Below are 27088 nucleotides of genomic sequence, written 5' to 3'. Positions count from 1 at the left end.
GCCAGGTGCTGGACTTGGGGGTGAGGTTGCGGCTTAGAATAGGGATCCTAGGTGCTTAACAGTACATAAATCCCTTAAAAGTTCCTTCTGGAGGAGAGGAAACCTGAAAGCTGTAAAAAAAAAAGTAGGGAATCGAAAAACCAAAAGCACGATAAGGAGGTGGCAGTAGGACGGGCACTTTATATCCTTGCACGAGTTTTGGGACGGAATCTCTCTCACATACCAAAAGGCATGCAATACCGTTGTATGATACAGAAGGTTTTGCTTCACGTTATTTCAGATAGTTCCCACCTACAGTTTGGCTTTTGCCGCTGGACCGCAATAAAAAGGTAACCCGCGTTCTGCGCAAATTCTGCGCCCAGTCTCGCTTGCGTCCGCGCATCTCTCTCTCTTGAAGCTCTTCCAGCGGTTGTCTCTGCACGTACGTTTTTCTTCTTCCTATTTGCGGGCACATTTTGTGCAAGCACATCGGGGTGTTTAAATCCGCGTGTGTGCACGTGCCTTTTTTTTACTATTTCGGTGCCTCTTCCCTGATTGTATTCCTTCATATTTCTCCCTCTTCCCGTTTGCTGTGCGCTTTGGTACCGGTTTGGTCGCATGTCCCACAACTCCAGCTGTTAAATTACACCTTTCGGGGGGGGGGGGGACAGCCAAGGCCGGGCTTCGCAAGCGCCACCGGGAGGAGGGATATTAAATTCCTTACTTTGGCAACTTAAATCTCTTCTAAATTATTTACTCTCCTTCCAGTCAAACGACTGAAACTATCGCGGCTGCCTCCACTTTAAGGTCTGCAGGACACCCTTTCGCCCCATCCTCCCTCCCCCCCCCCGGAGCCGCCCGGCCTTAGAACTACCAAATCCAGCATCCCCGGCGGTCTCTGCCGGCCTCGCGGGGATCTTTGGGAGTTGGAGTCTCTTCGCGGCGTGCCTGCCGATTTACAAGCAGCCGGGGAGGACTACAATTCCCAGCAGCACCTGGGAGCCTCGCCTGTCTCCGCCTCCCCCAGCTGGCTTGAAGGCTTGTTATTGTTGTTGCTTTAAAAGGTTAGTGGAACAGCTGGTTGCTCTCGGGGTAAGGAGCGTCTTCGGTGTTGGGGAGGGGGACGTTTCTGCTTACTATCCTCCTGTCCTGTCTTTCCGGCTGTTGGTTGGAAGGGGATGGAAAGAGCGGATTTCGGGTGCGTTGTTGGGGGAGGGGAGGAACCTCTCTCTTCTCTCCCCCCTCCCCGGTTTTCGTTCAGGAGTCTTTAACCACGTACACTTCCTGTCAAATGTTGTGATCAAAAAAGGAGGGAGGTTTGCATTGATGTCCACTCCTCCTGCGTTTTGAAAAAAATATGCATGTTTGCAGGGTGGGGCAGAGATTTAAAATACTGTACAAAAAAAAGATGCAGAAGGCCCAGCAGGCCAGGCTTAAGTTGGTGGCACCGAAGGCAGAACAGAGGATGACAAAAATGCCATCATCAAACTTAACAAATGGTTAGCCCTTACCCGACGACTTTGACTTGTGCCCCGTGTAAACACACACAAGCTGCCACAGTCTGCTAATTTTGAGACACCCATCTCCCCACCCACCCTCAAAAGGATGTTCTGTGCCTATTATAGTTTCTCACGCCTCCATTTTACTCTGGCTGTCTCCTATACTGTTTATGATCTAGGGCTTACCGAAGAGGGGGAGAAAGCATAAGAGCAACTAAAAAATGTGCCATCTACGTGAGCGTTGATTTATATGTTTGTTCAGAAAAAACATGATGAGTGCTTGTGGTTTCTTGAAAACTAGTTTCCTTTGTTTGGTTTCTGATGTTGGTAGGAAGAGTGTTCATAAAACAGAAGAATCATAGCTTTCTTCTTTCCAAAACAAGCTGAGGATTTAAGAGCCGCCTCCTTCCCTGAAACGGCAAGGCAGCTTCGCTTTCCCCCTACAGACATTAAAACCGGGATGATGAGTTTCTTGCGTAAGCCTCCCAGCAGGCCAGAGAGGCAGTCAGACTTGGCCTGGATCCTTCCCACGCTGCTGCCTGACAGATGAGGAAATCTGATTGCTGCTTGTTATTATTGCTGCGCCCAGGGCAGAGGGGTCTGGGGTCTTTCTTGGACTCTGATTGGTGCTAGGCTTGGAGATGCTCCCTCCCTCCCATGCTTCTGGAGAAAGGAATTTTGGCAGGCCACGAGCTGCCAAGGTTTCATTTACCATATGGCTTGGTCCCCAGGGCATTTGGGGATAAGCGCTTTGCCTTGGCTTGTTGTGATGAAGGTGGCTGGTCTAGTTCGAGCTTTCTCTCAACAGATCTTCATAACAGGACTCTCTTGTGACGAATGTTTACAGCGTTTGGGGCTTTTTTTTGGTTTAGAAGAAAGTGAAGCGGCTTGAGGAGGTTTTATACAATTATACCTGGTGAGAAGATCAGGGGTAGAAGTTTTTCTGCTAGAACCTGTTACAGACCTATGCAGAAGCTGAATGGTAGGATTTCAGCATAATTGAGAAGTGCTCCTTCACAAGATCCATCAAAAACTGTGGAATTTGCTACCAAAAGGGGCAGTGGCAAGGGCCATCAGCCTGGACAGAATTAGAAGAGTATTAAGCAAAGTCATCAGATGCTGGACTATATACAGGCCCTGGGAGAACCAGGTGGAGTACCTATGGAGACTCGCTGGGTGACCATGAGGGTCATCACACTTTCTTGACCTTAAACATGTACCACAAGATTGCTCTGAGGATAAAGTGGGACAAGGCGTCATACATATGTATTAATAAATAATCTGTCAGATATACTTTGATTTGGATTTCTGCATTGAGCAAGAGCCCCATGGTCAGTTGGACTCGATGGCCTTAGAGGCCCCTTAAAGGTAAAGGTAAAGGTTCCCCTTGACAATTTTGTCCAGTCGTGTTCGACTCTAGGGGGCGGTGCTCATCCCCGTTTCCAAGCCATACTTCCAGCGTTTTCTCCGAAGATAATCTTCTGTGGTCACATGGCCAGTGCGACTTAGACACGGAACGCTGTTACCTTCCCACCAAGGTGGTCCCTATTAATCTACTCTCATTTGCATGCTTTCGAACCGCTAGGTTGGCGGGAGCTGGGACAAGCGACGGGCGCTCACTCCGTCGTGTGGACTCGATCTTACGACTGCTTGGTCTTCTGACCTTGCAGCACAGGCTTCTGCGGTTTAGCCCACAGCGCCACCACGTCCCTTAGAGGCCCCTTTCAGCTCCGTTATTTTATGATTCTATGAAGGGATTTGGTGGCTGCAAATGTCAGTGAGATAGGTGTCCAGCTGCAGAGCCAGAGCTCAGAGAAGTTCAGTTCCTCTTTATGGCTCCTTGGAGAGGAGCCGGCCTGTGTAGCCTTGGGCAAGCTGCACAATCCCAGGGTCCCAAACTGCAGTCTCCAGAGGAAAGCAGTGGTAAACTATTTCTAGAGTACTCTATAGCTAAAAAAAAACATGAGAAGAGTTGCTGTAAGTCAGAACCAACTTAATGGCACATAATTATCAATGAATTATTGTGGTTCCTGGTCTAGACTGAGGTACACCATGTCGCCCCCAACTACCACTTGCTGGGAAAGAGTAGCAGCTGTCGCTTTCCTGTCCTACTTGTGGGTTTCTAGTAGATATCTGCCTAACTGTTGTGTGGAATAGGAAATCAGACTAGATGGGTCATTGGTCTGATCGACCACAGAGTTATTTCTTAAGTGGAGTTATGGGAGAGATTACTTGCAAAGTATTTGTCTGGGGTCTTTACAAGCTCACAGGTGGGAGATGTGCACCATATCCTCCTTCCTTTAGGGAGTAAGCATGCTATTTCTTCCCCAGTATGTCAACTGTTTATGTGATTTTTTATCCACACTCAGTGTGGCCTTGCTGAGTCTTTCTTTCTTTCTTTCTTTCTTTCTTTCTTTCTTTCTTTCTTTCTTTCTTTCTTTCTTTCTTTCTTTCTTTCTTTCTTTCTTTCTTTCTTTCTTTCTTTGTATCAGAGCATTACGCAATTGTGTGTTTGTGTGTATGTGGTATCTAGTACTCAGAAATACACTGTGTTTGCACATAGAGGTTCTGGTTTGCTTTTGTAGCTATTAACTGTTGATAGAGTTATGGTCCAAGCATGTATCCATTTTACCCCCAAAGCCATCTAAAGTACTGTCTATTTCCATAACGTGTGGAAAATGAATTTCACAAGAGGGACTCACAGAAGGCTCCAGACAGAAGACATATACTGTATTTTTTGCACCATAAGACTCACTTTTTTCCCACAAAACAGGGGGGTGGAAAGTCTGTGCATCTTATGGAGCGAAGAAAACAGATTATATTTTCCTGTTTTCTTCTCCTAAAAAATCGGTGCGTCTTATGGAAAGGTGCGTCTTATAGAGCGAAAAATACGGTATCTTTGTGTTTGTAAGGATTCTGAGAGGTTGATGGTGCAGTCTGGTGGCCCTTTCAATCATGAAGGATTCCTGGGCAGCCACCTGTTTGTATCAATCAATCAATTAGCTCTAGGTCAGAGTTGGCCCACTTTAGTGACTCCAAAGACCAATGAGGTACTTTTGGGACCCACCATACACTGCCTGCACCACAGGAAGGCCACCAAAATTCAGCAGAACACTAGAGTAGCCCTTAAAACCAGCATAAAATGCAAGGTTTCTTCAATGACAAATGGTGAACATCCTCCTGCCCCACCCAATCAAGCATTTCCAGCTTGGTTTAGAGGGCTTTTACTGGTTTGCGCTGAATTTCATTGGTGATTTTTTTGTGGATTGATCTTGATATTCCCCCAAGGCAGCCTTTTTCGCATTCCTGCTCTAGCTTTTCTGTGTCAGGGAGAGGACGGTCTGTTTCTGGTACAAACAGAACCTAGATTGGGGTCCAGCTGGTAGATCTTGAGATGACTTGCAGAACAGCGGTAATTCCTCACTCCTGATTATTTCTTAGCATCAGCAAACAAGGCTGCTGAAACAAAGAGGCACAGGAGCAGATCCTCGCACCAAAAGCACTGATGGCAAAGCAAACTTCTGGGCTGAACCTGTCCTCAGAGTTACTCCTCCTTAATTCTTGATGGCAAAAATCCTGTTCCTATTATGCATACACAGGAAGAATTACAGAAGGTGCCATGGCTAATTCAGACAATACTGGTCAGATTCTTGATTGTGCACCCAGCAGGCACCTTGTAATTAGCCGCCATTAGCTGCTTCAACTTTCACAATTCCTCTTGTGCATATCCAGTAAGCATTTTTCACCAATATATTTAAGGCTTGCCAAGACCTTCACTGTTTTGCCACTAGCTCGGGTTGGTGGACCCTGGAGTTCTAGTTAAAAGTCGTGTAGGTCCTGGAAGCCTAAAGTCAGCCCACGATTGGTCTACAAAACAACTTTCAATTCCGTATTATCGAAATGAAGTGTATGCCAAATTCAGAAAACTGTTGTCTCTCACAATCCCTTCTGCTATTATGAGGACTAGAAACTTTCTGTCTTGGGGAGGGGGGATGAGTAAAAGCACGAGTGAAATATATACTGTGCTGCAGTGTGATAAATGGGTGCATGAGTCCTTTTCATTCGTAGCTGAATCAATTGGATTGTAAGGAAAAGAAGGCATGTTAGACACAGTTATGTCATTAGCAAGTGTGCTAAATTGCTTTCAAAGTCTCAAGGCAAAAACTTGTTAGTACTTGTCAGAAATCCTTTGCTTCACCTGTGAAATCTGGGCACAAGAGTGCTGGTATCCAGGATATATTCCAGTGTGGGCAGCTAGTACCTTACTTGGATGACAAATAATTCTTCTCGCCCTGATGTTAGGATGGTAGAGCGTTAGACCATAGCTCAGCCGCCTTGCCACAGAACCTATTTTATTTTATAAAACTGTAAGCCACCCTTCACCCGAAGGCTCCCAGGACACCATTTTCTTTCCAATGAAAGAAATACAGTAGCTTAAAATGAAAACACAGTAAAAGAAAGAAGCAAAACATTTTTGAAGAAGTCAACTGATTGCAGTATCTGCACATAAATCCTTGGGGCCCGAAAATACGTCCATATTGACCCCATTCAAGTTTCTCTGAGGAGAGCGTCCTGAGATGCTACAAACCAAGAAGGGCCTGCCTCTAGTCGCCTTCTGCCTGACTTTTGATGGCAGCAGCAGTTGGAGGAGGGCATCAGTAGGTGGCTAGCTGATTCAAGCAAGCGCCTGTAGCAGGAGCAATTCTTATTAAATCTGAGACAATCCTGCCACCAGCACCTAGGGACGCTGATGATGCCCTGCAAGAGAAGGAGACCTTTGACTGCTCAGGTTAACTCAAGAGTTTTTGGAACAGCTCATTTCAGCATTGAAGTGAATATACAAAAAGGTCTCCTGAAAAGGTCAAAAGCTGTTTCCCACAGCTATAAATACTCAACTATCCAACAAGCAGCAACAGGTCATGGACAGAGTTCCTACTCCAGTCCTCTGAAGATGCCGGCCACAGAGACTGGCGAAATGTCAGGAAGAACAACCTTCAGAACATGGCCAATGAACCCGAAAAACCCACAACAACCATCAGATCCCGGCTGTGAAAGCCTTCAAGAATACATACAAAAAGGTCTTGATATTTTTTCCCCTCCTGTGTAAGCTGAGGTTATTGAGCAGGAAGGAGATTGTGTGGCCCTCTGGGTCTTGTTGCACTATATCTCTCTTCATCCAGGATTATTGGCCACCTGAGGCTGGCTCACGGGAGCTGGAGAGACCTAGATTCTCTGCCCTTTCCATAAACAATATCACTTCTACATTTTGCATCCTGTTCTGGGACAAAGCCTTCCACATGTTGGAGATGCACCTCCTGTGAGCTATAGCCTGTAGGCCCAGTGGTGAGGCACGATGGGAGATGCAGTCTAGCAGCATCCAGAGAGCTTTGCTTATCCCTAACCATAACAGGGACACAGTGGCGCTGCAGGTTAAACCACAGAAGCCCCTGGGCTGCAAGGTTGGAAGACCAGCAGCTCGAATCCATGTGACGGAGTGAGCTCCCGTCGCTTGTCCCAGCTCCTGCCAACCTAGCAGTTCAAAAGCATGTAAAAATGTGAGTAGATAAATAGGGACCACCTCGGTGGAAAGGTAATGGCATTCCGTGTCTAGTCGCGCTGGCCATGTGACCACGGAAGCTATCTACGGACAAATACTGGCTCTACGGCTTGGAGACGGGGATGAGCACAGCCCCCTAGAGTCGGACACGACTGGACTAAATGTCAAGGGGAACCTTTACCTTTTTAACCATATCTAACTTAATTTTTTTGGTTTTGCCTCTGTTGGCTGGGTCCCATGGCAGTATTGGTGACCTTTAAGACCAAGGTCTCCTTTTTGAAAACAAGCAAAAATAGATAGGGCTGCATGAAAGGGAAAGCAGGACATCATGGAATGTACCAGTGAAAGAGTCCACCCAGGATCATCTCTAATCTTTGACAAAACATAACATCCAATTTCATTATAGCCAAGTTCTTCCATCATACACATATTACTCACTAGTCAGCTGCCACAGTGCAGTACAATGTGGAAAAGGTGGACAGAAGTTCCTGATTCAAGTCAGTTTGTTCCACAATAAAACTTGCTATATGGTTGGGGGTGGGTAGGATCTCTCTCAAAAGAAAACAAAAATCCAGAGGGAAACAGCTGAGGTAAAATATATACACATGCTGGACACTCATATCAATGGATTAAATTTTCAGGCAAGACTTTTAAGTCATTAACAAATGTAATAATTATGTTGTAATCTGTTATTTTCCTTCACAACTACCAGACCCATCTTTTCATAACAAGGCTTAAAGGTAAAATCGGCCATTCTCTGCATTACCACAAGAGAGAACTGAGTCGAACGGAAGTACTATGGGCTGAATTAATTTGTACATCACAAATACAGTGGTGCCCGGCAAGACGATGTTAATTCGTTCCATTGAAATTGCTGTTTTGCAAAAACATCGTCTTGCAAAAAACATTTCCCCATTAGAATGCATTGAAATCCATTTAATGCGTTCCAATGGGGGAAAATCGTAATCGTCCAGGGAAAATCACCCATAGGGAAGCCACTTTGCGAAGCGCCAATCAGCTGTAAAATCGCTGTCCTGCGATAAACGGAAGTGCCAATCAGCTGTAAAAATTGTCTTGCGAAAAACGTTCTGCGAAGCACGGAACAAATCATCGTCCAGAGAAATCCTCCATAGGAAAAACCCAAAAAGTCATCGTCCTGCAGATTACCCGTTTTGCAGGGTAATCGTCTAGTGGGCACCACTGTACAGTAAGGCCATTGTATCAATGGGGATTTGGAGAGTCAACACCTTTGTAAGTTCTATGCCTTCAGTGGGCCTACTCTAGTTGTGACTTAGTTGTAGATTTCTGCCATTGAATTGAACATGCTAGAGAAATAAATGATTGCACATAACCCTCGTGGCATCAGTTTGCCACTAATTAGGTGGCAAACCGGTCTGGGTGTAGCAGACCTGATTTCCCTCCAGGACTTTGCATTACAGAGAGGCTTGCTGTTAGAATGAGGCGAGAGCTTGTTCCTTTTCGCATACCCACCAAAATACCAAAGTAATGTTGGTGTACCTTTGTGATACTGTCTTTATAAAAAAAATAGCTGCAGAGTCCAGAGGCTGCTGGGGGTTCTACAGAATCTCACCATCTCTTTAACGTCATCCAGGATGCCTGCCCCCTATCACCTTATTCTCTCTTTCACATCCAGCCTCCCAATGCTATCCCTTCTGCAGCTGGTTGAGCTCTCCTCCTATTGAAATAAAAACAGTAAAGAGACTTGGACGCCTTAAAGAGAAGCCTGTTTTATTTGATGTAACCTTTTGTGATGTGTAGCCCACTTCATCAGATGCATCTGAAGGAAACTGCAATCTTTGAAAGGTTATGCCAAATAAAATGTGTTCATCTTTGATGTGCAGGGGGACTGTAGGTTTTGCCGCAGCAGATTTAATTTAGCCAACCAACTGGAAATCGCTGGGGGAAGACCTCCTATGCAAAAGTAATAGATCATATTCACCCCTAGCTTTCTTCTTCTTGCTTCTCCTCTCCCTTAATTATCTTTTCCTACGCTTACACAGGGATGGGGGGAGGAGAGGGGTGGCCGTCCAGATGTTGATGGACTGCAACATCCATGGCTCCTCACCTTTGACACATGGGCTAAGGATGCTGGGATTTATAATCCAAGAGCAGCTGGAGGGCCACACCTAACCCACCCCTCTTCTGTAGAACGTAATGGACTTGGGGCAGAGATGTGGCTTTAAAAATATATTCCCACATTGTGGCGTGTGTCCTTTAAGCTGTTGATGCCATGTAAAGTAAACCATTGTAATAATGAATAATTTACCAGCTCTCTTGGCTGGAGAAATAGAAGCTGTAAAAGATTGCAGGGTCCTTTGTCATTCTTCTACATGTCTTTATCGACAACTCCTCTTGTCCGTCTGTGCCTGCACACTGCTTATGTGCATCTGCTCAAAGGCAGCAATTCGTTCCAAAGTTTCCAGGCATTCTGCACCCAGAAACCTGTACTGTTGGGTTTGGACTGAAGGAAGTAGGTTTGTATAGGCTTTCTTTGATCCGCAGAAGTGGCTGGCTGGGTGATTAAAATAGGATGAGGTCCTAGCACTGTATGTATCCTACAGTAATACTACCAAAATATGAACATCAAAATAGGGCCGTTGAATTTAACTACTTTTGGAACTTGGAGAAGTTACTTTTGAGGGACTGCAACATCCCCATATCCCCCACCCTTCATGTCCATGCTGTCTGGGGGAGTCTGTAGACTTTTTCCAAGGTATTAAGAAGTTTTGGTGTCAGCTTTGGTTGAGTAGGCCTCTTCCTTACCCACATAAGTGCCCCTTTCCCCAAAAGACAAGTCTGTATCTGAAGGGGCTTCCTGTTTAGATGTCAACAGTGAGGAAGAGAGAAGAAAAAAGAAGTAGAGCAAGGGTGGCAGCAGGTGGCTGGGAGGAGCTGCCTGTACTGAGGTTGGGTTTCGCATTGGAGAGGAGGACAACGAGAATTTGCACATTCATTGGTGACGTCTTGTGAAATGTTGAAGGCATTACTCTGGTCGGTGGGAACAGCACGGTGTGTCCAAGACTCAGCTGCATGGGGTGGTTGCCATGGGCATGTCCCCAATGCCCACACCACAGCTGTGCCTCGCGGAAATGGAATCATTTCTGCAGAAATGATCAGAAGTACCCACATGTCCGTAACACAACCTTTCAGAGTTTGTAATTTCAACTTTTTCTGGCACAGTCTGTTTAGCACAAGTTTCTGGGAGCTGGTTTGGGGTAGCGGATAGAGTGACTGACTGAGAATTGGGGTTCACATCCTTTCTTAGCCATGGAAACTCAGAAAGATAGAGGAACTGGTAAAGCCACTTCTTAAGTATCTTGTGTATATTGAAAGCCCTACCAAGGTTTCCATAACCCAGCTGTGAGATGATGGCATATAACGGCTCTGCCTTCCTCTGACGTACATACGGACTTGCCTTGCACAGAATCTGACCCACTGTGGCATTTATCCTGCTATTGTCTACACATACACCCTCAAATCTGTGTTCATCTAGGTACATTGGGCCATATCTTCTGTCATCCTGTGCTGGGAATATTTGGAGCTGCCCAGCCTATCTGAAGTGGTACCAGCTTGGGGAAGGCTGATCTGTTGTGATGGGCAGAGATTCTCTAGGTGTGCAGGCATAGAAATGCTCTTCCCAGCTCTGAAGCTCCTTTGAAGTGAAAGTGGTGAGGAGTGATCAGAGCTTGGAAATGTTTCTCTCTCTCATTTTGGAGTACAACTCTATGAATCCTGTGGCATGGGCGATGGAACCTTCTGCCTGCAGGTCATGTGCTCAGCTGTGGCACTTCCCCATTGGGGCACAGGGGTGCAAATCACAGGCAGTCTTGTGTGGGTCTCAGGCAGATGTTCCAAGCTCTGCTTGCCCAATGATAGCAACTTCCAGCTCCTCTCAACAGCAGAGCCGGCCTTTGCATTGACAAGCTCCATGCCCGCCGAGCGTTCATTTCCAGGCCCTTCCTGCAGTTCTTCCTTGCTCCTGTGACTCCCCCCCCCTCCTTCTTTGTCTTATGCAGCCCCTGCTACCGAGATGGAAGAGGCACCTTCCCACTCTCTTGTGACTTTCCTAAATGTAGCTCCAAGCTATGTGCCCCACACCAAGGTGGAGTGTCACTACACCCTCCCAGCTGGCCTGAAGCCATCGGCTAGAGATTGGATTGGGATCTTTAAGGTATTGGAACTGGGGGGAAATGCTGGAGGTGTTTTGGGGGGAGTCCTCTAGGAATGTTGGGCCCCTGGGTGGTGGGGGTTTGCCCAAAGCACTTGCATGCTTTGGGGGAAAGGAGAATTCATTACGTTCTACTATAATTTCTGTCACTCACAATCCTGACAGTACCCAGCAGTGCAAGTGTGTTGATTACAGCGATAGGAAACGTTGCTTTCTCTTTTTTGGACTGCAGCTCCCAGAATCTCACAGCTCACTCCCTGCAAGTAGAGAATAAACACATCAAGGCTGAGTGGAATTTTCCTCCTTGATGTACAGTGGTGCCTCGCTTAATGATGTTAATTGGTTCCAAAAAAAAACATCGCTATGGGAAAACATCACTAAGCGAAACACGTTTTCCCATAGAGATGCATTGAAAACCGTCCTTAAGTGAAAATGGCCATAGGAAACAATATTCAATGCATTTCAGTGGTTTTGCGATGTCCGTTTTTGCAATTTTAAGTGTGTCTTAAAAGGTTCAAAAACAGTTTTAAGTGCTTGGGATCGTTAGTGCACCTTCTAAAACGTGTGCAAACTTAATTTGACTTTGTCCTGACTCTTCGTTAATTTTTGGTGAATTTTTTTCTCCCCCATTGGAAAGCATTGAAGTGCCCGTTTGACAGCTGTCAAAATCTGGTTCAGTGCATTTCAATGGGGAAAAACAATTCACCAAAAATTAACTAAGAGTCAGAACAAAGCCAAATTAAGTTAGCACATGTTTTAGAAGGTGCACTAACGATCCCAAACATTCAAAACCGTTTTTGAACCTTTTAAGACACTTTAAAAATTACGAAAATGAAACATCGCTAAGCAAAACAGGGGACCTGAAACTGTCATCGCTAAGCGAGGCAAGGTCCCAAACATCGCTATGCGAATTTTCCCCATAGGAAACATCGTTAAACGGAGTGCAAAATCGCTCCAAAAACCTCATCGCTAAGCAAATACATCGTTAAACGAGGCAATCGCTAAATGAGGCACCACTGTACTAGTTTTCTAACTGCAGGGTAGTTTGTGTTTTTTTTGGTTAAGTGAGAGAATGATGCCTCTCTCTTTTTGTCATTTAAAAAGGCATTGCCTCTATTGTTACCTCGTGTGATCAACCTGGGCTCTCATCTCTCCATGTTCCCTTTCTAGGTGGAAGCCTCTTCAGTGCGTGATTATCACACCTTTGTATGGTGCTTGGTGCCAGATGGTGGACCTTCTGCAAGGGCCTTCTTTCACTGTAGTGTTCAGTTCCAAGGTGGGTGTTTTATTTTACAGGGTTCATTGTGGACTAAGTGGAGGGCCTTAGCTTAAATATGCTGAAACAGTGGGGAAGGTGATTCAAGACTGGGAAGGAAAACACAAAGAGGAAGAAACATGGGATCTGCTGTGGTTTTCTTCAATTTGAGCAAAATGTGTGGCCTGCCTTCAAAGCCCAGACTCCACCACACACAGACATACCCATATAATGTGCTATATTCGGGGGCAGAATCTGGCTTTTTCTTTATTTTTAAACAGTTCTTCTCACAGTCATTGGTTGAGTTGCTCAGATGTTGCAGAACGCACCTGGGCATTTTGGCCACTGCAAAAGTGATAGCTTTAATTGCTTTATCATTTTAAAATGTTATAGTCTGATTTCCTTTTGTTTAAGAAAATCATAACCTCTTATTTTTAAAAAAAAGTTCAGAGAATTAACAAAAATAAAAATAATGCCAGCTGATGTTAGCAAAATTAATTTTCGATAGCATTAAAACTGATGCTATTGACTTCAATCGGTAAAAAAAGGACGAAAGTTTAACATTGAACAAAAGCTTGGTGCAGAGGGGATGACCATACCAAGTTGTCTGAAGCCTAGCAGATTACCTGAAGCATAGCCTTTATTGATTGTGGTCTGTACAAAATGCGGTAAGATAATTCAAGAAGTACCTTTGTCCTCTTTCCAGCCAGCTACCTGCCTAAACCAGGGCCCCAGCAATATCAGTTCCGCTATGTGGATCGCCGTGGGGAGGTGCGTGGCCAAAGCTCCCCTTTCCAGTTCAGCGAGCCACGCCCCATGGATGAGCTGGTCACCCTAGAGGAGGCCGGCGATGATGGCGGAGGCACCGATATGTTGCTGGTGGTTCCCAAGGCCACTCTGCTAGAGGTAATGCACTTTTATATATGGCCCAGGAGCCTCATTCTAAGACAGACAATTCAACCACCAATGCTCTACCTCTGTGGCTATTAAAGCAAAGATGTCTTGCATCATTTGAACAAGATGCTGGACTAAGTGAGGAGGGAAAGAAGGGTTCAGAGCAAATGGGGAACGTGTGAGCATGCAGAGGTTGCAGGTGAACAACGCCCATCATCTCTGATTCCTGACTTGTGGCAACTGCAAAGCATCCTCCCTTGTACCTCTTTATTCTTGTTCCCTTTCTTCAATGTCAGTTATCATGCCCTGTGCCCCACTTTTTCGTTAGTTCCAGGTTCACATCATGGTGAAACAGTTAGTTTTGAAGTGTGGGGACTCCTTCCCATAGCCACTCCCTGCCCATAAGGAAGGTCCAAACCTTCAGATAGCTGTGTTCAGCTGTACCAACAAACCCAGTTCTAGCAGGGTTCATCTCCATTGGGAGGTAACGGGATCTAAATGGCCAATTCAGCAGAGATGGCTCACAACAATATGCTGTTGTTCAGAAAGCGTCTCCTGCCCCCACTGCAACTGACCTCATCCACCCTTTGCTGTAGAAAGTCCCAGGGCTTTCACTCTGTAGCATTTAGTTACAACAGAATCACAAATGTCCCTGGGCAGCCTTAGGCTGGCTACTAATTCCAGAGTCGGGCTAGCCAACTGCAACTTCCTTCCTGAGATTTGCAATCCAATAACACCAGGGCCGACAGCATCTGGGACACAGCTTCATAACATCTCTTCCTTTGGACTACAACTCCCATTGGCTACACTGGCCAAGGGATTCGAAATAGTCCAAGTGAATAATGTGCCAAAGCTCTGATCTGGCCTGAGACCGTGCTTTCCCCACGTCTTCCTCAGGTCTTGTCCTTCCCAAACTGTACCACATGAGGGACACAGTCCTCCCTCATGTGGACAGCTAAGATTTCTGACAGAAGACCAGGAGGAACCCTTTCTCCTTCATGTGCTAGTTTTTTCATGGCAGGATGGTGGTGGTGGTGGTTCAGTAAAATTTGGGGGACATCTCTGAGGTAAAAAAAAAACAACATAAGAGTTGTATCATAATGCTTTTTCTTTTGAATAAACTCTGAATCTCACATCCGGGATGGCAACATCTAGACTCTGTGTGTGTGTGTGTGTGTGTGTGTGTGTGTGTGTGTGTGTGTGCGTGCGTGCGTGCGTGCGTGCGCGCAGGCGAAATGTGTAAGCCCATTTGGCGAATGCATTTGGCATGTCTTCTCCTGGCTGCTGTTTGGCATCTCATTCCTACCGCACCCTCCCCCCCCCCCCCAGACTCAGCTGGAGGAGAGCCGTCAGGAGCAAGGAGCCCTCTTGCGGGAGTCCTGCCGCTTGAAGGATGAGGTTCAAGAGCTGCGGAGCCGCGTGGCGGAGCTGGAAGCTGTGCTGAGCTCTCTGCGGGACGACCACACCAAGCTGGCTGCACAGTACAAGGCAAGCAGGAACGCAGGAGAGCTGGGAGAAACTGAGGTCTTCTAGGCCACATCCTTTCTAAAGCAACATGGGGTGATTAGGCCCCGTGTTCTCCTGCCTTGGGTGGGACCCCCTCCAGAATCATGGATGTCTTCATTAGGCATGGCTCCGATGAGGGCTTGACCTCTCAATGTGCCTCAGACTGCAAATTTCGGGAGGTGGCAGCATGATGTTAGAGGAGAGAACAGTCAGCCTGCCATCTTTCAGGGCAGTGGAGGAGGCTGTCCTGTGGGCAGCATGTTGAAGAAAGATTCAGGCACCAGTCTGTTCTGTCCTTGTACCTCAGAAACAGGAGGGGCTGCCACCCTGGACTTTGCCCCAGGCTACAAAATCTCTTTAGCCATCCCTGCCTCTGATGCCAAGGAACCTCCAGATTCTGAATGCAAAATTGAAGCAAGATCTGGTGGTCAGGATCCTCTTTCCCTGTTATAGCGATGAGTAGTCCGCCCACATGCTCTCTCACGCTCTGGATTTTCGCCAAAACAGATGTTTAGAGTGGCAAGATTTCCTGCTGCAAGCCTGTGTTGTCAGACTTATTAAGTGCAAGTAGGTTCCGTTTTCCCTGCTAAATGCTGAGGCCGGTGTTCACTCCTTTGTCTCCCCACCCACCCCAACCAGGAATTGTCAGATTCCTATAAGGAGGTGTCCAAACAGAGAGACACCCTGAGCCTTCAAGAAACGGAGCACTTGGCCCGAATCCAGGAGCTGGAAGGCGACATCCAGGCCATGGGTGAGAAGATGCTGCAGAGGGAGACAGAACTCGACAGGTGAGGACAGTGGCTGGAAGGGCTCCCCCAGACTATCGTAGACGGGAGCCCTCTTCCGTGGCTGTCTGTAACTGGCCTATCTTGTACATTAGGCATTGAGAAGGGGGTGGCCCTTTCAATGTCATTGAACTACAACTCCCATTATCTGTCCCCATGATGATTAGGGCAAATGCAAAGGGCAGCCCAGCAACATCCGAAATGCTACAGGTTTCCCGCCACAGCTCAATACAGTAATAGCCAACACGTTTTTTCCAAACGCGGATCCTCAGGGACCTCCCCCAAACCCATTTTTTAGCCTTGAAATGGGAAAGGGCTGCCCTTTTGTTTCATTTTTCTCAGGCAGCAAAAAGGTCTTCTGCTGGCCTTGCATCCCCCTCAAGGGTAAAATAGATCTGGAGTGTGGATATGACATGTCACATGTCACGGTGTTGGCTGTAACCTATTGCTTCTGGAGGATAATGGCAGCATCACGTTGCTCCATATCAAAAGCAGGGCAATGAGTGGGAACGGTGTTCATTTTTTGTTTGTAACAACTGAACACTTTCATATTACTTTTTGATTGCTTTTTAAAGGATGCTTGGGGTCATTTATAGAGTCCTGTTAATTCAGTGAGTGACCTCATTATTTAGAAAACGAGGGAGGAGCTTTTTGTGAGATATACATTAACATATTACTTTGGGGGAGCAGAGTGTTAAGAGCATGAGAGGCTACGCATTATTGTGACATGCTGTCCCTAAACCTGCCTGCCTCCAACCCACAATGACAGACTCACCCACTACTCAGAGCTGAGTTATGGACCCCACTTGTCTGTCTTACTGGAAGAGACTGGTGGCTGCTTAGCCTGGTCCAGCCTCTGGCCAAGGATGCAAAGGATGCCTATAGTGACAGGGTGGGAGGTTTCAAACACAATCGACAGTGAGTGGTACTGTTAACCATGGGAGAGCTATACCACTTCCACACATCCCATTCACCTCCCTTTGTGCCCTTCAATGGCAATTTATTTTGTGTGGGAGGTGGAGGCAAGGATGCTGTGGGGGATGATTCCACAACATTGCAAAATCCCTCCCACTTCTATACAAGGGATTTTGGATTTATTTTTTTTGAGGAACATCCCCTTTTTTTTAAAGAAAAAGAAGTAGAGGGACTTTGCTGATCCCCATTCTTAACCTTGATTGCATCTCTCCACCTCTGAAGCATGCAACCCAGAGAAGCTAGGCTGGTTCATACAATGTTATTGCTGTAAGATTAGATAATTCTTCTGCGCAGAAACCAGTGAAACTATTTTTGCAAAGCCAGAATTTAGAAGTGGTGGTGGTGGTGGTGGTAGCGGTTTATTGTTGCTCTTAATTCATTAAAAAGTTTCCATGAACAACTTTAGAATTTGTAATTTTAATTATTAAAAGCGAGTGCTAAGTTGTTTTTGTTTGAGTGTTGATTAACTGTTATTGTAGCTGGTTGTGCCTTGGAATTTCTATTAGATTATTAAACACCGAAGACAGACATGTTACTGCTTTACATGGTCTCATAAAGGTGGTTACATAAGCAATGCTGCCTGTTTATTAGGCTGTCCATCACATACCTGGTCATCCCCTGGTTAGAGAGAGAGCGACTCAATTAGCTGGGTGCTCAGGTGCACGACCAGCAGCCTGGGAAAGGCCAAAACAGCTTGCCTGATTGCCCTTACGTGCATGTTTTTTGCAATAGTTTTTTTGCCTGAATGGTTAAACAATTTAATCAACAAATGGACATGAAAGCATTTCATAACGGTTGAGCATCAGGAGATTAATTTTCCTTGACAATTGAATTCTAATGGCTTAAAGCTGTTGTTAGACCCTACCTTTTTTTTCCAATTTGAGCTGGCTTTTTATTGAAAACCTTGAGGATTTTTTCTTTCTTTCTTTTAATTTTTAATCATTTTTATTGACATTCTTCTCATGTTATTTATCAACCATGTATCTCATGGCAACCATGACATGACAAAGCAACTTTAAAGATATAATACAATACATTTTACCACCTTATAATTATCTAGACACCTGCTGGTTTCATATCGTAACATACGTAAATTCATTATCCTAAAATATTACAAACCAGCAATCTATGTTATTTCCTATAGGATCTTCTGCCTTACTTGATTGGTACCATATATAGATAAAGGTTGCCAGGTTTTCAGTGGGTTTTCAATCGGTCTACTTGAGTAGACTCATTGATCCAACTGGTTGAGTGAGGAATTACTGCCTAATGCAAATACCATTTATTGAATAGGCCTACTCAAGTGGGCACTAACCCTTTGGATTCAGGCCAGTGTCTTAGCAGATGCCATAGTATTTCCTATCTCGGGCTAGAATTCTGTTGACGGTTTACACCTGCGTAAGGGCAGTCACACAGGTCTTGGTGGCAAATTGGAGGCGCCTCAATGAGGTGCCGTTTGCATTCCTGCATGTGCAGCCAAGAACACGACCAGCATCTGCTTCAATGAATGGCAAAGTGCTGCCAAGACGGATATGATTTCTCTTATACAACTTTCAATTAGCAGTGTGAGTCTGGACGTTGTCTTAGGAGTGGGCCTTGCGTTCTCCTTTACTGGGGGAAAACCTCCTTTGCTGGGGAAAGCGAAGCAGGTGCTCTGGTCAAAGCCAATTTCTAGTAGTAGGACTCAGTGGGATGAAAAGGAAATGGGCGTCTGGATCCCAGGCCTTTAGTTGTTTCGATTTTATACACCCACGCTTTTTCTCCCTTTCCAACCAGAGTGAAGGATACAGTCAAGTCCCTCCTCCGGGAACAAGAGCAGATTCATACTCAGCTCAGAGAAGAGAATGCTGAGAAAGAACAATACCAGGTGAGGAGAGAGAGATGAGGAAGGGGTTGCTGGAGACACTCAGAGAAGGAGGCACACGTGGGAGGGAGGGAAAGCCCCGTGGGGGAGGAAAGGGGAGCCACTGGCTGCCGACACCTCTTTTCTGTGCCTTAGGTGAAGCTGCAAGCCTCCGAGGAGGAGAGCCGCCACCTGGCCTCTGACCTGCAGGAAGCCAAGACCCTTCACGGCGAGAAAGTCTCACAGACTCTGGTGCTGCAGGAGGACATTAACAAGCTGCAGCAGAAGCTGGCCGCCGCTAATCGCCGCACCGTAAGTGCTTTGCTGCGAGTGCCCTTGGAAGAATGTAGGAAGGGCTCTCCAGGTTTTCGTGGAGTACGACTCCCAGCATCCTTCACTTTTAGCTGGGCTGGCTAGGGCATCAGCGGGGGCCACGTGTTCCCCACCACTTTGTTTTTCGTTCATCAGGACACAGATCCCACCCCCACCCACCCCCCAAAAATGGAATCTGTTTCAGCCATGCAGCTTTTGACATTATTTGTGGTTGTTTGACCAGATAGGCGAGATATAAATGCAATCAATCAATCAGTCAATCAATAAAATATTTGAGGGGTTTATTCCAAAGATGCGTTGACTTCAGGATGCTCCAAGAAAGGAAGTTTCCCATTCTCATTTCTCTTTCCTCCTCTCCCCTTCCAGCCTTTTGCCCTAAAGCTCTCCCCTTAGCATCTGGAGAATGATTGTTGTTGAGTGCCATCAGGTCATATCCAACTTATGAGCGATCTAATAGGGTTTTTGAAGTGTAAGATGGTCAATGTGTTGTTTGCCATTTTCCCCTCCCTGAGAGTGTTTTGTGGCTGAGTGAGGATTTGAATCCAGAACCTGGCAGTTATAGGAATGTGTGACCAGCAACCACAACATTAACTCTTGACTCTGTTAAAGAAGCCAGATTGCAGGCCTGCGTTTGGGAGAGACTGATGGCAGCAAAGGTTCAGCAAACGTTGGGAGGAACCAATAGCAAACCAGTCATTATTTGCAAACAGTTCTTTTTCCCAATGGCTTCGTTAAATCACATTGATAACTCAGTGATGAGTTTTCCTTTGTAGTTCAGGTGTGACTTAACTTATAACTGAGCTTATGAGTTGTGTCTGATGACACAGTGGAGGGAAAATATCATATGGTTCATGGGCTGTTTCACATTGCTGATTCGTATTTTGTTATGGGCGTTAAAGTGACGACAAAGCAGACAAAAGGATGGAGTGTTCTGTACCAGAGATCAATAGCTCACAGCATTCAAGTGTTTCTTTTTTTAAAAGTAACTGAAAACAGCAATCATTTGGTATATTTTGAGAGACTGGTAAAGAAATAAGTGACTTTTTAATTGTAACCATAAGGTTACAATTATTTTTAGTTCATTGTATTATTACTTGTAGCCATAACTGCCTTTTTTGGGCCTCAGAATTTTCAGCATACCTGATTCCTTTTTTTTAGAGTAATTTTCCAAACTTGGTTGAGGTGGCTCTCCAGGCGTTGCTGGGATGCAGCCCCCATCTTCTCTTCCCACTGAGTGGGTTGGTAGGGACTGATGTAACAGAGTCCAAGATATTCTGAGGCCCAAAAAGACAGTTATGGCTACCAGTAATAATACAATGAACTAAAAATAATTGTAACCTTATGGTTACAATTAAAAAGTCACGTATTTCTTTTACCAGTCGCTCAAAATATACCAAATGATTTCCCCATCCCTTGATTAGGTACCATATGAAACATTGTGGGTGGTGAGGGTGAAAGTCACCCTCCTCCTGAAGTTCCCATAATGCTTTGTGGGCAAGCTTCTCCCATGAGCCCATCTGACCTCTCTCTTGCTGCCCCCCCCCCAAATTCATCCCCTCCCTCCTTCTCTTTTTCCAGGCTCAGATGGAGTCCTTGTGTGAGCAGCTGCGCTCCACCCAGGACATCCTGGCGGCCAGCCAGCAGAAGGTGGCCCTCTTAGGGGAAGAGTTGGCTAGCGTGGCCTCCATCCGGGACCGCACCATCTCCGATCTGCACAAGAGCCGCCTCGAGGCTGCCGAAACCAACATCAAACTGGCTGATATGACCCTCAAGTGGAAAGAGGGGAAAGGCCAGTGGTGGAAGGAGAAGACCACTCTGCTGCAGAGCATGGAGGTTCGTGGTACATACCCATTTTCATGTCCAGGCCCACAGCTATCCTCCCCCCCCCCAATCCAGCACGTTCACCGAGGTGTGTCCTATATTCGGCTTTTAGTGGGAAGGAAGTCTAGTGCAGTGGATAGGGCAAGATGAATGCAGCATAGGCTGCAGCCGTCATTGATTTTCTTTTGTGCAAAGATGGAATTAAAGCGTGAGCGGGTAGGAATTCAGATCAATTTGGTATGCAGAAAGAGTGCATTTCCCATTTGGATGATGGATGTCAGCACTTCTTGTCTGTGCAAGAATATTTGGATTTTGATGACAAGACTGAACGCTTGAGGGTTGTTGGTTTTTTCCCCTTTAAAGCCATAGTTTTAAATTTAGAAACTCATCATTCTGTGTTTTAATGGATTGATATACTCCTGCAAGTGTACTTCCTGGGCAATATTTTGAGCCTCCGGTGACAAGAACAGATGTGAATGGACATTTCCTGTGCCAGATCACCTGTTATAAACCAGATTAAGCATAATGTAGAAATAAGGTGGGACAGGAGGGAAGTTACATAATTACAAATTTTACAGGTAGAAATCTTGTTTTCGTCTGAATTCTAAATATTTGAATTCTGAATATTTGCTGGATGTTTTAAAAGTTGCGCCCTGTCCTGCGCAGACCCTCCTCCCCAACGTGAGTGTGCCCTATCCTCTTATCCACTTCCTGATTTTCAGGTTTGGATATGATGAGTTACATTGGGATGTTTTTTTTGGGGGGGGGGCAGGCATGGAGCGAGAGATTCATCTCCTGCCTTGCATGAACCATTCAGTCCTACCCTGTGGTGGTTGCCAGGTGGAGAAGGACAAGATCCTGAAGCTGAGCGCCGAGGTGCTGCGCCTGGAGAAGAGCCTTCAAGAAGAGCGAGCACAGCGGCAAGTCTTGCGTATGGAGTTGGCCCAAGAACGCGACTCCAGCCTGGTAAATTAGGCGGCTGGGGTTGGGGTTGGGGTGGGGCGTGGGCCGAGCATCCCATTTCCTCAGGCAGGCAAAACAATTAGTCTCTTCAGGTCCAAGGTTCCCTGCTCTCTATCCCCTACGACTCACTGAGATGGCTGGCCTGTTTATATTACCAGCTGATAACTGGGACAGATGTGTATATTATTATTATTATTATTATTATTATTATTATTATTATTATTATTATTATTATTATTATTATTATTATTATTATTATTATTATTATTATTATTATTATTATTATTATTATTATTATTAATATTAATATTAATATTAATATTAATATTAATATTAATATTAATATTAATATTAATATTAATATTAATATTATTAAACATTCAGCATATTTTCTGCCATTAGACAGCTTCCAAGACAAACATTACCCGTCTGTAATCTTATCTCAAGAAGAGCAGCAAGTGTGGGAAGGAAGCTGCCCTGTGAATGAAGGATGGGGACCTCACGCTCTGTGTGCAATATTAGCGGAGACCAGGCGGTCGCTGCAATAAAATATTGCAGTGTGAGAGTTTCCCATTCAGGATTTCCAGCCACTCCGCTCCATTCTAATCCCATAACGGAGATTGGAAAGTTTCCTATTTTGGAACATAGCTGCCATACCCTTTTAGCCCTGTGGTTCCCAACCTTGCACACACACCCAGATGTTCTTGGACTACAACTCCCAGAAACCTTCACCACTAGCTGTGATGGCCAGGATTTCTGGGAGTTGAAGCCCAAGAACATCTGGAGGCCCAAGGCTTTGGAACCCTTGCCCTATTTTGATATTCTTTTTTCTTTAATGAGTTAGTGCTAGCTGACCTAGTTTATAAGGGCGGGGGGGGGGGGAGAAGAAGAACGGGTGCTGTTGTGGATCCCGCCTCCAGAACCTAAAGGAGTTTGAGGATGGTCAATAGAGGCTTCTGCCATATAGGTCAATGTGGATTACAGTTTCCACCATCCCTGATCATTTTCTAGGAGGCCAGCCCAGTTTTCCATCCCTGATACAGGGGGAAACTGGTCCCTTAGAACTGGGAGAGATTTTGCCAGATGGTGAAAATGGTTTCCCTTCAGGGAATGTGAGAGTTTCCACTATAGTGGAAATAGTGGAAACAGAAAATGGAACCTCCCCCTGAGAAAATTACAGATCGGTGGCTAGACTGGAAAACCTCTTTTCAGATATCACTGTTGCAAAAATTCATGCAGGTAAATTATTATATTGACCAGATGGAAGACGTGATTGGAGGCTCTAAGGGGAGGGAAGGTAGCAGACGTTAAATTACACCAAAAAGAGATCTCAGAACCGGTTGTATTGATGAAGATATCAGATAATATACAAGGGATGGAGGACCACCCAGTAAGAGATGTAGCGATAGCAGATAAGGAAATTGAGGTTGAAAAGCAAACTTTGAATGATATTGTTTCCCCTTTTAAAATATGGAAGAAAAAAGAGTCGCAGAAACAAAACAAGCACAGGGAGGAAAGGGGAGGGGAGAGCAGGATTTATATTATTTTGGGTCTGCTGAGTGTATTCTCAAGAAAAAAGGAGGGTGAAAGAGGGGATATATTTCACAATTGGCCTTGGTGTTCTGATGCTGTGGGAATAACATAGATTTAAGCTGAATTACACGTATAAGTTGAAAGCTAAAGAGGTTAATACATAGACAAAATAGTCAAAAGAAGAAGAAGAAAAAGAAGAAAGATGAACCTTCATTGGAACATGAATAGATTAGATGTTTATATACTTGATATGTAAGATTGAATGATTATGCATTTGATGTTTTCTTATTCTCAAAACCCTTTTTCCATTCCCCCCCACTGCCCTTTGCCTTTTGTATTCCTTCCCCATTACCCAATAGTTTTGAAAATAAAATTAAAAAATTATATTAAAAAAAAAAGGGAACGTGAGAGTTTAATATTGGGCTTCATAGGGGACTATGTTAAATATCCCCTCCACACGTTGCTTTAATATTCTGGCTTGTGCAAATGTTTGCTTTTGCCCCATTAGGTGCAGGTCTCGGAGGGTCGTCGAGAGTTACGTGAGCTGCGGGCTGCCCTGCAGGTTGCCCAGAAAGAGAAAGAGCAGCTCCTGGCTGAAAAGCAGGTGGGCGTGATGCTTTGCTGTGGGTAGGATTCCAAAGGGACCCATAGAGATCAGGGACAAGCTTAAGAAGGTGGAAGCAACAGTAGACCTGACAGGGCTGAAAAAGCGGTGGCCTTCGAAGGCTTGTTTGGACTCCCCACTCCCATCAACTCCTTAGCCAACCGTCAGGAATGGCAGGACTCATAATTAAATGGCATCTGTGGGTTCCTGAGCCTTGATCTGTGACCAGGGTCTCAGCATAGAACATGGATGGTGCCAAGGAAGTGTTGCAGAGGGGGGGGTCTGACAGGAAGTAAGTAGCTGGACCTTCTGAGTACGCAAGAGGTCCCTCAGAGCCCAAAATGGCATGTTCTGCCATCTACATTTTTGCTAGGAGCTGATGCTGACTTTTCCTCTCTTTCCTGCCTTCAGGAGCTGCTGGTATATATGAGGCGCCTTGAAGAGCGCCTGGAGAAGGTCGCTGATGAGAAATGGAGTGAATCTCTTCTGGGGGATGAAGAGGATGGGCCACAGGAAGCCACTGGTCAGTCCCATTGACCTCGCATCACTCTCCAGTTACGCTTTTGACAATCTCTCCCCTCCCCCTCCCCCCCCCGAAACAGTGTCACGGAGGAAAATGTGGGAATTGTTTTCAGCACCGGAATATTTTGGGGAGCCATGAAGCCACCTCACGAAGTCATGTCCATTTTTCCCAGGTCTTCTTCTAAATTAAATGGAGTCCTGTGGTGGTTGATGGAACTTTCTTTGTGGGTCATGACTGCTCCCCTGACTTCTTGATGCCCCCCAAGCCCCCCCCCCGATCTTTCTGTGTACAGTAATACCCATGAATGAGATTGAGGATGGGGAGCAGAGTGACCGCACAGCAAAGATCATCTCTGGCCTTTGCACTGTCGGCATAGCTTGCAGTTGTCCCATCTCCCTCACCCTAACAACTCCACGGTCACCTATGCAACATAGGTATCTGTGGCATGTTGTTTTAAGGGAAGGCATGTCTTCCCCTGAAACTGACCTTGAAAGGCTGCAAAAGGCCTTTGTTTTTGTTTTGTTAGTGTTGTTGGTGTGTGTGTGTGTGTGTGTGTGTGTGTGTGTGTGTGTGTGTGTGTGTGTGTGTGTGTGTGTGTGTGTGTGTGTGTGTGTGTGTGTGTGTGTGTGTGTGTGTGTGTGTGTGTGTGTGTGTGTGTGTGTGTGTGTTTCTGGGTCTCCACACCAACCCTGGCTTTTTTCTTTTTTAACGTATATACAACGACAGCTGTGTTATGGAATGACCCTATGAAAGTTCTAACTGTAACTAAAAGTTATAACTATATAGCATGAAACTCAGAAGTCATCCACTTCAGTTTGGGCCAAAGAGGAAGCAAAAAGAGGGGTGGGAGAGAAGAGAATCAAGTGGAGAGGAATTCGACCCACTACTGATTCAGGGGGCAAAGTCTTGGGATTGAGACATATCTGAGAGCAAGGAAGTGAAGGCAAGGAATAGCTTTAGCTTTCTAGTTCCTTTCTCATTAGGCCCAAACCCACTCACCACCACCACCGGAAAGACAGATCTGTGCCATCATTTAATTCAGGAGTGAAGAAGCTGTGGCTTTCCAAATGTTAATAAACAGTTAATCTCATTACCCTTCAGCTATGTGTCTGTGGGTGATGGGAACTAGAGTCCACAACCTTCAGAGGAGCAAACCGGTTTCTTTCATTTTTAAAAAATGGGATCTGGGTGGCTAGGCATCTGGAATTTTCCTTCTGTCTTTGAAGAGGTCAGGTCTGACTTTATACTGCGACGGAGTTCTGCAAGATGACTGAAAGTTAGTTCCTCTTTCTCTCTGTTTTAGACACTTACACTTGTTCCCCTAGAATTGCTTGCTCTCCTGGCCCTGTTCGTGCTTTCTTCCAACCTCTCCCACAAACCTTTCTTAGGTGGCCTGGATTCGCCCTTGTCGGACTCTGAGGACGAATGCCCTGAGGACATGCGCCTGCCTGCCAAGCTGGGCTCCTACACTCTGTGTGACAACCGGGCTGCCACCACCACCCCGCCCTGTGCCCGCGGACCTGCTCGTGCTGTGGTGATCAGCCAGCCAGCGCCCATCGCTAGCCAGATCAAACAGCCGACAGAGGATTCCAGCTCCGACTCGGTGAGGCTCCTGGAGACAAAGGAACACACCACTCATATGCAGGGGACAAAACGAGGGCCTGACCAGATTCCCTAAAGCTCAGATCCAAGTAATCAGCTTGCTGGTCAAGACCATCTGTGCCAGCGCTCGCTTGCTCGCTCTCAACAGGGGCCAGGCAGCTGCCTGGGGAATGAAACAAAAGGTCTCGTTTCAGCTCTTTTAGCCGTTAGATCTACCCTCTGCATACGCTGTAATTATGCTGAAGCCATCTGAACTCCACGTGGGGGAAATAACAGCCAAGCTGCTGGAGTGGAGTTACCTAAAGAGGAACCACCTTGGAGCATGGTTGGATCTCATCTTGTTCTTTTGCATTTAGGAGGCGGAGGATGAGAAGGCGGTGCTGATGGCGGCTGTGCAGAGTGGCGGGGAAGAAACCAACCTGCTGCTTCCAGAGCTGGGCAGTGGCTTCTACGAAGTGGCCAGGTGACGAGAGCTGGGATGACCCAGATTTGCTTTCTAGCACCCTTTCCTCCTTGCAGGTGGAAAGATTCTGTGGCAGGGATTGAGCATCTGTGCTCTCCTTCCTTGGCTGCTGTTGAACTACAGTTCCCATCATGCCTCACCACTGGATAGGTTGGCCGGGGCTGATGAGAATTAGAGTCCAACAGGGTTTTCTCACCTTTCCCCATGGGTTATTCATTAGTTGCCCCCCCTTAGATGTGTGTGTTGTGTGCAGAGGAATGTAGAAACAAGAAAGTGGAATTTGATTTTCCTGAAAACCTTTTAATTCCATTGAAGGGGAAGAGAAGCTAGCATCTAGTCCTTCCAGCGATTTGGAAGATAGCTTTTGAAAGTCTTTTTAGGCAACAATATTGAGTGAAAACCAAAGGGGTGGCTAAACAAAATCTCCAGCAGTTGGTAGCAAAGCTTACACCCCATACGGAACTTTCCGTCCTTGTGAATAGCCGGATTAGAATAAATCATGCCTAGGATCCCATATGCAAAAAACGAGGTGCCTGTACATTTTGCATCATATATATGAGGCTGCAGCTTTTGCATGTTCCTAAGCACAGAATTTGGATTTCCTAAGAGCAGGATTGTAAATGTTTTCCTTAATTTTAGTCATTGTATTTATGAATAGTATACGCACAAATCATGCGTACAATGTACCTCAAATATCTATCTCCAGTAGCATGGGATTCCTGCTTCCAAGGGAGAAGTACCTCTTCACTCCATCCAGTCTCTCT

At 45.8% G+C, this 27088-nt stretch overlaps 1 protein-coding gene across 2 annotated transcripts in view; it reads left to right on the top strand.

Annotated features, from left to right (window-relative positions):
* The first annotated feature begins 951 nt into the window (after positions 1–951).
* Positions 952–27088, top strand: part of CALCOCO1 (calcium binding and coiled-coil domain 1) — a 32092-nt gene continuing 5955 nt past the window's right edge. The window contains exons 1-14 of one of the 2 annotated variants that reach the window (XM_020784591.3): positions 952–1043; positions 11073–11227; positions 12395–12500; positions 13186–13385; positions 14703–14861; positions 15519–15667; positions 18416–18506; positions 18639–18794; positions 20394–20648; positions 21477–21602; positions 23641–23736; positions 24148–24259; positions 25648–25862; positions 26218–26324. In XM_020784591.3, coding sequence (XP_020640250.2) covers positions 11087–11227; positions 12395–12500; positions 13186–13385; positions 14703–14861; positions 15519–15667; positions 18416–18506; positions 18639–18794; positions 20394–20648; positions 21477–21602; positions 23641–23736; positions 24148–24259; positions 25648–25862; positions 26218–26324 — 1913 coding nt within the window. In that variant the 5' untranslated portion in view covers positions 952–1043; positions 11073–11086. Of the gene's footprint in view, positions 1072–11072; positions 11228–12394; positions 12501–13185; positions 13386–14702; positions 14862–15518; positions 15668–18415; positions 18507–18638; positions 18795–20393; positions 20649–21476; positions 21603–23640; positions 23737–24147; positions 24260–25647; positions 25863–26217; positions 26325–27088 lie in introns of both variants that reach the window. The other variant, XM_020784592.3, reaches the window with a different exon arrangement.

The sequence above is a fragment of the Pogona vitticeps genome, chromosome 2 (assembly GCF_051106095.1).
Source record: "Pogona vitticeps strain Pit_001003342236 chromosome 2, PviZW2.1, whole genome shotgun sequence".
Lineage (NCBI taxonomy): Eukaryota > Metazoa > Chordata > Lepidosauria > Squamata > Agamidae > Pogona > Pogona vitticeps.
This window is presented reverse-complemented; position numbering and strand designations above follow the sequence as displayed.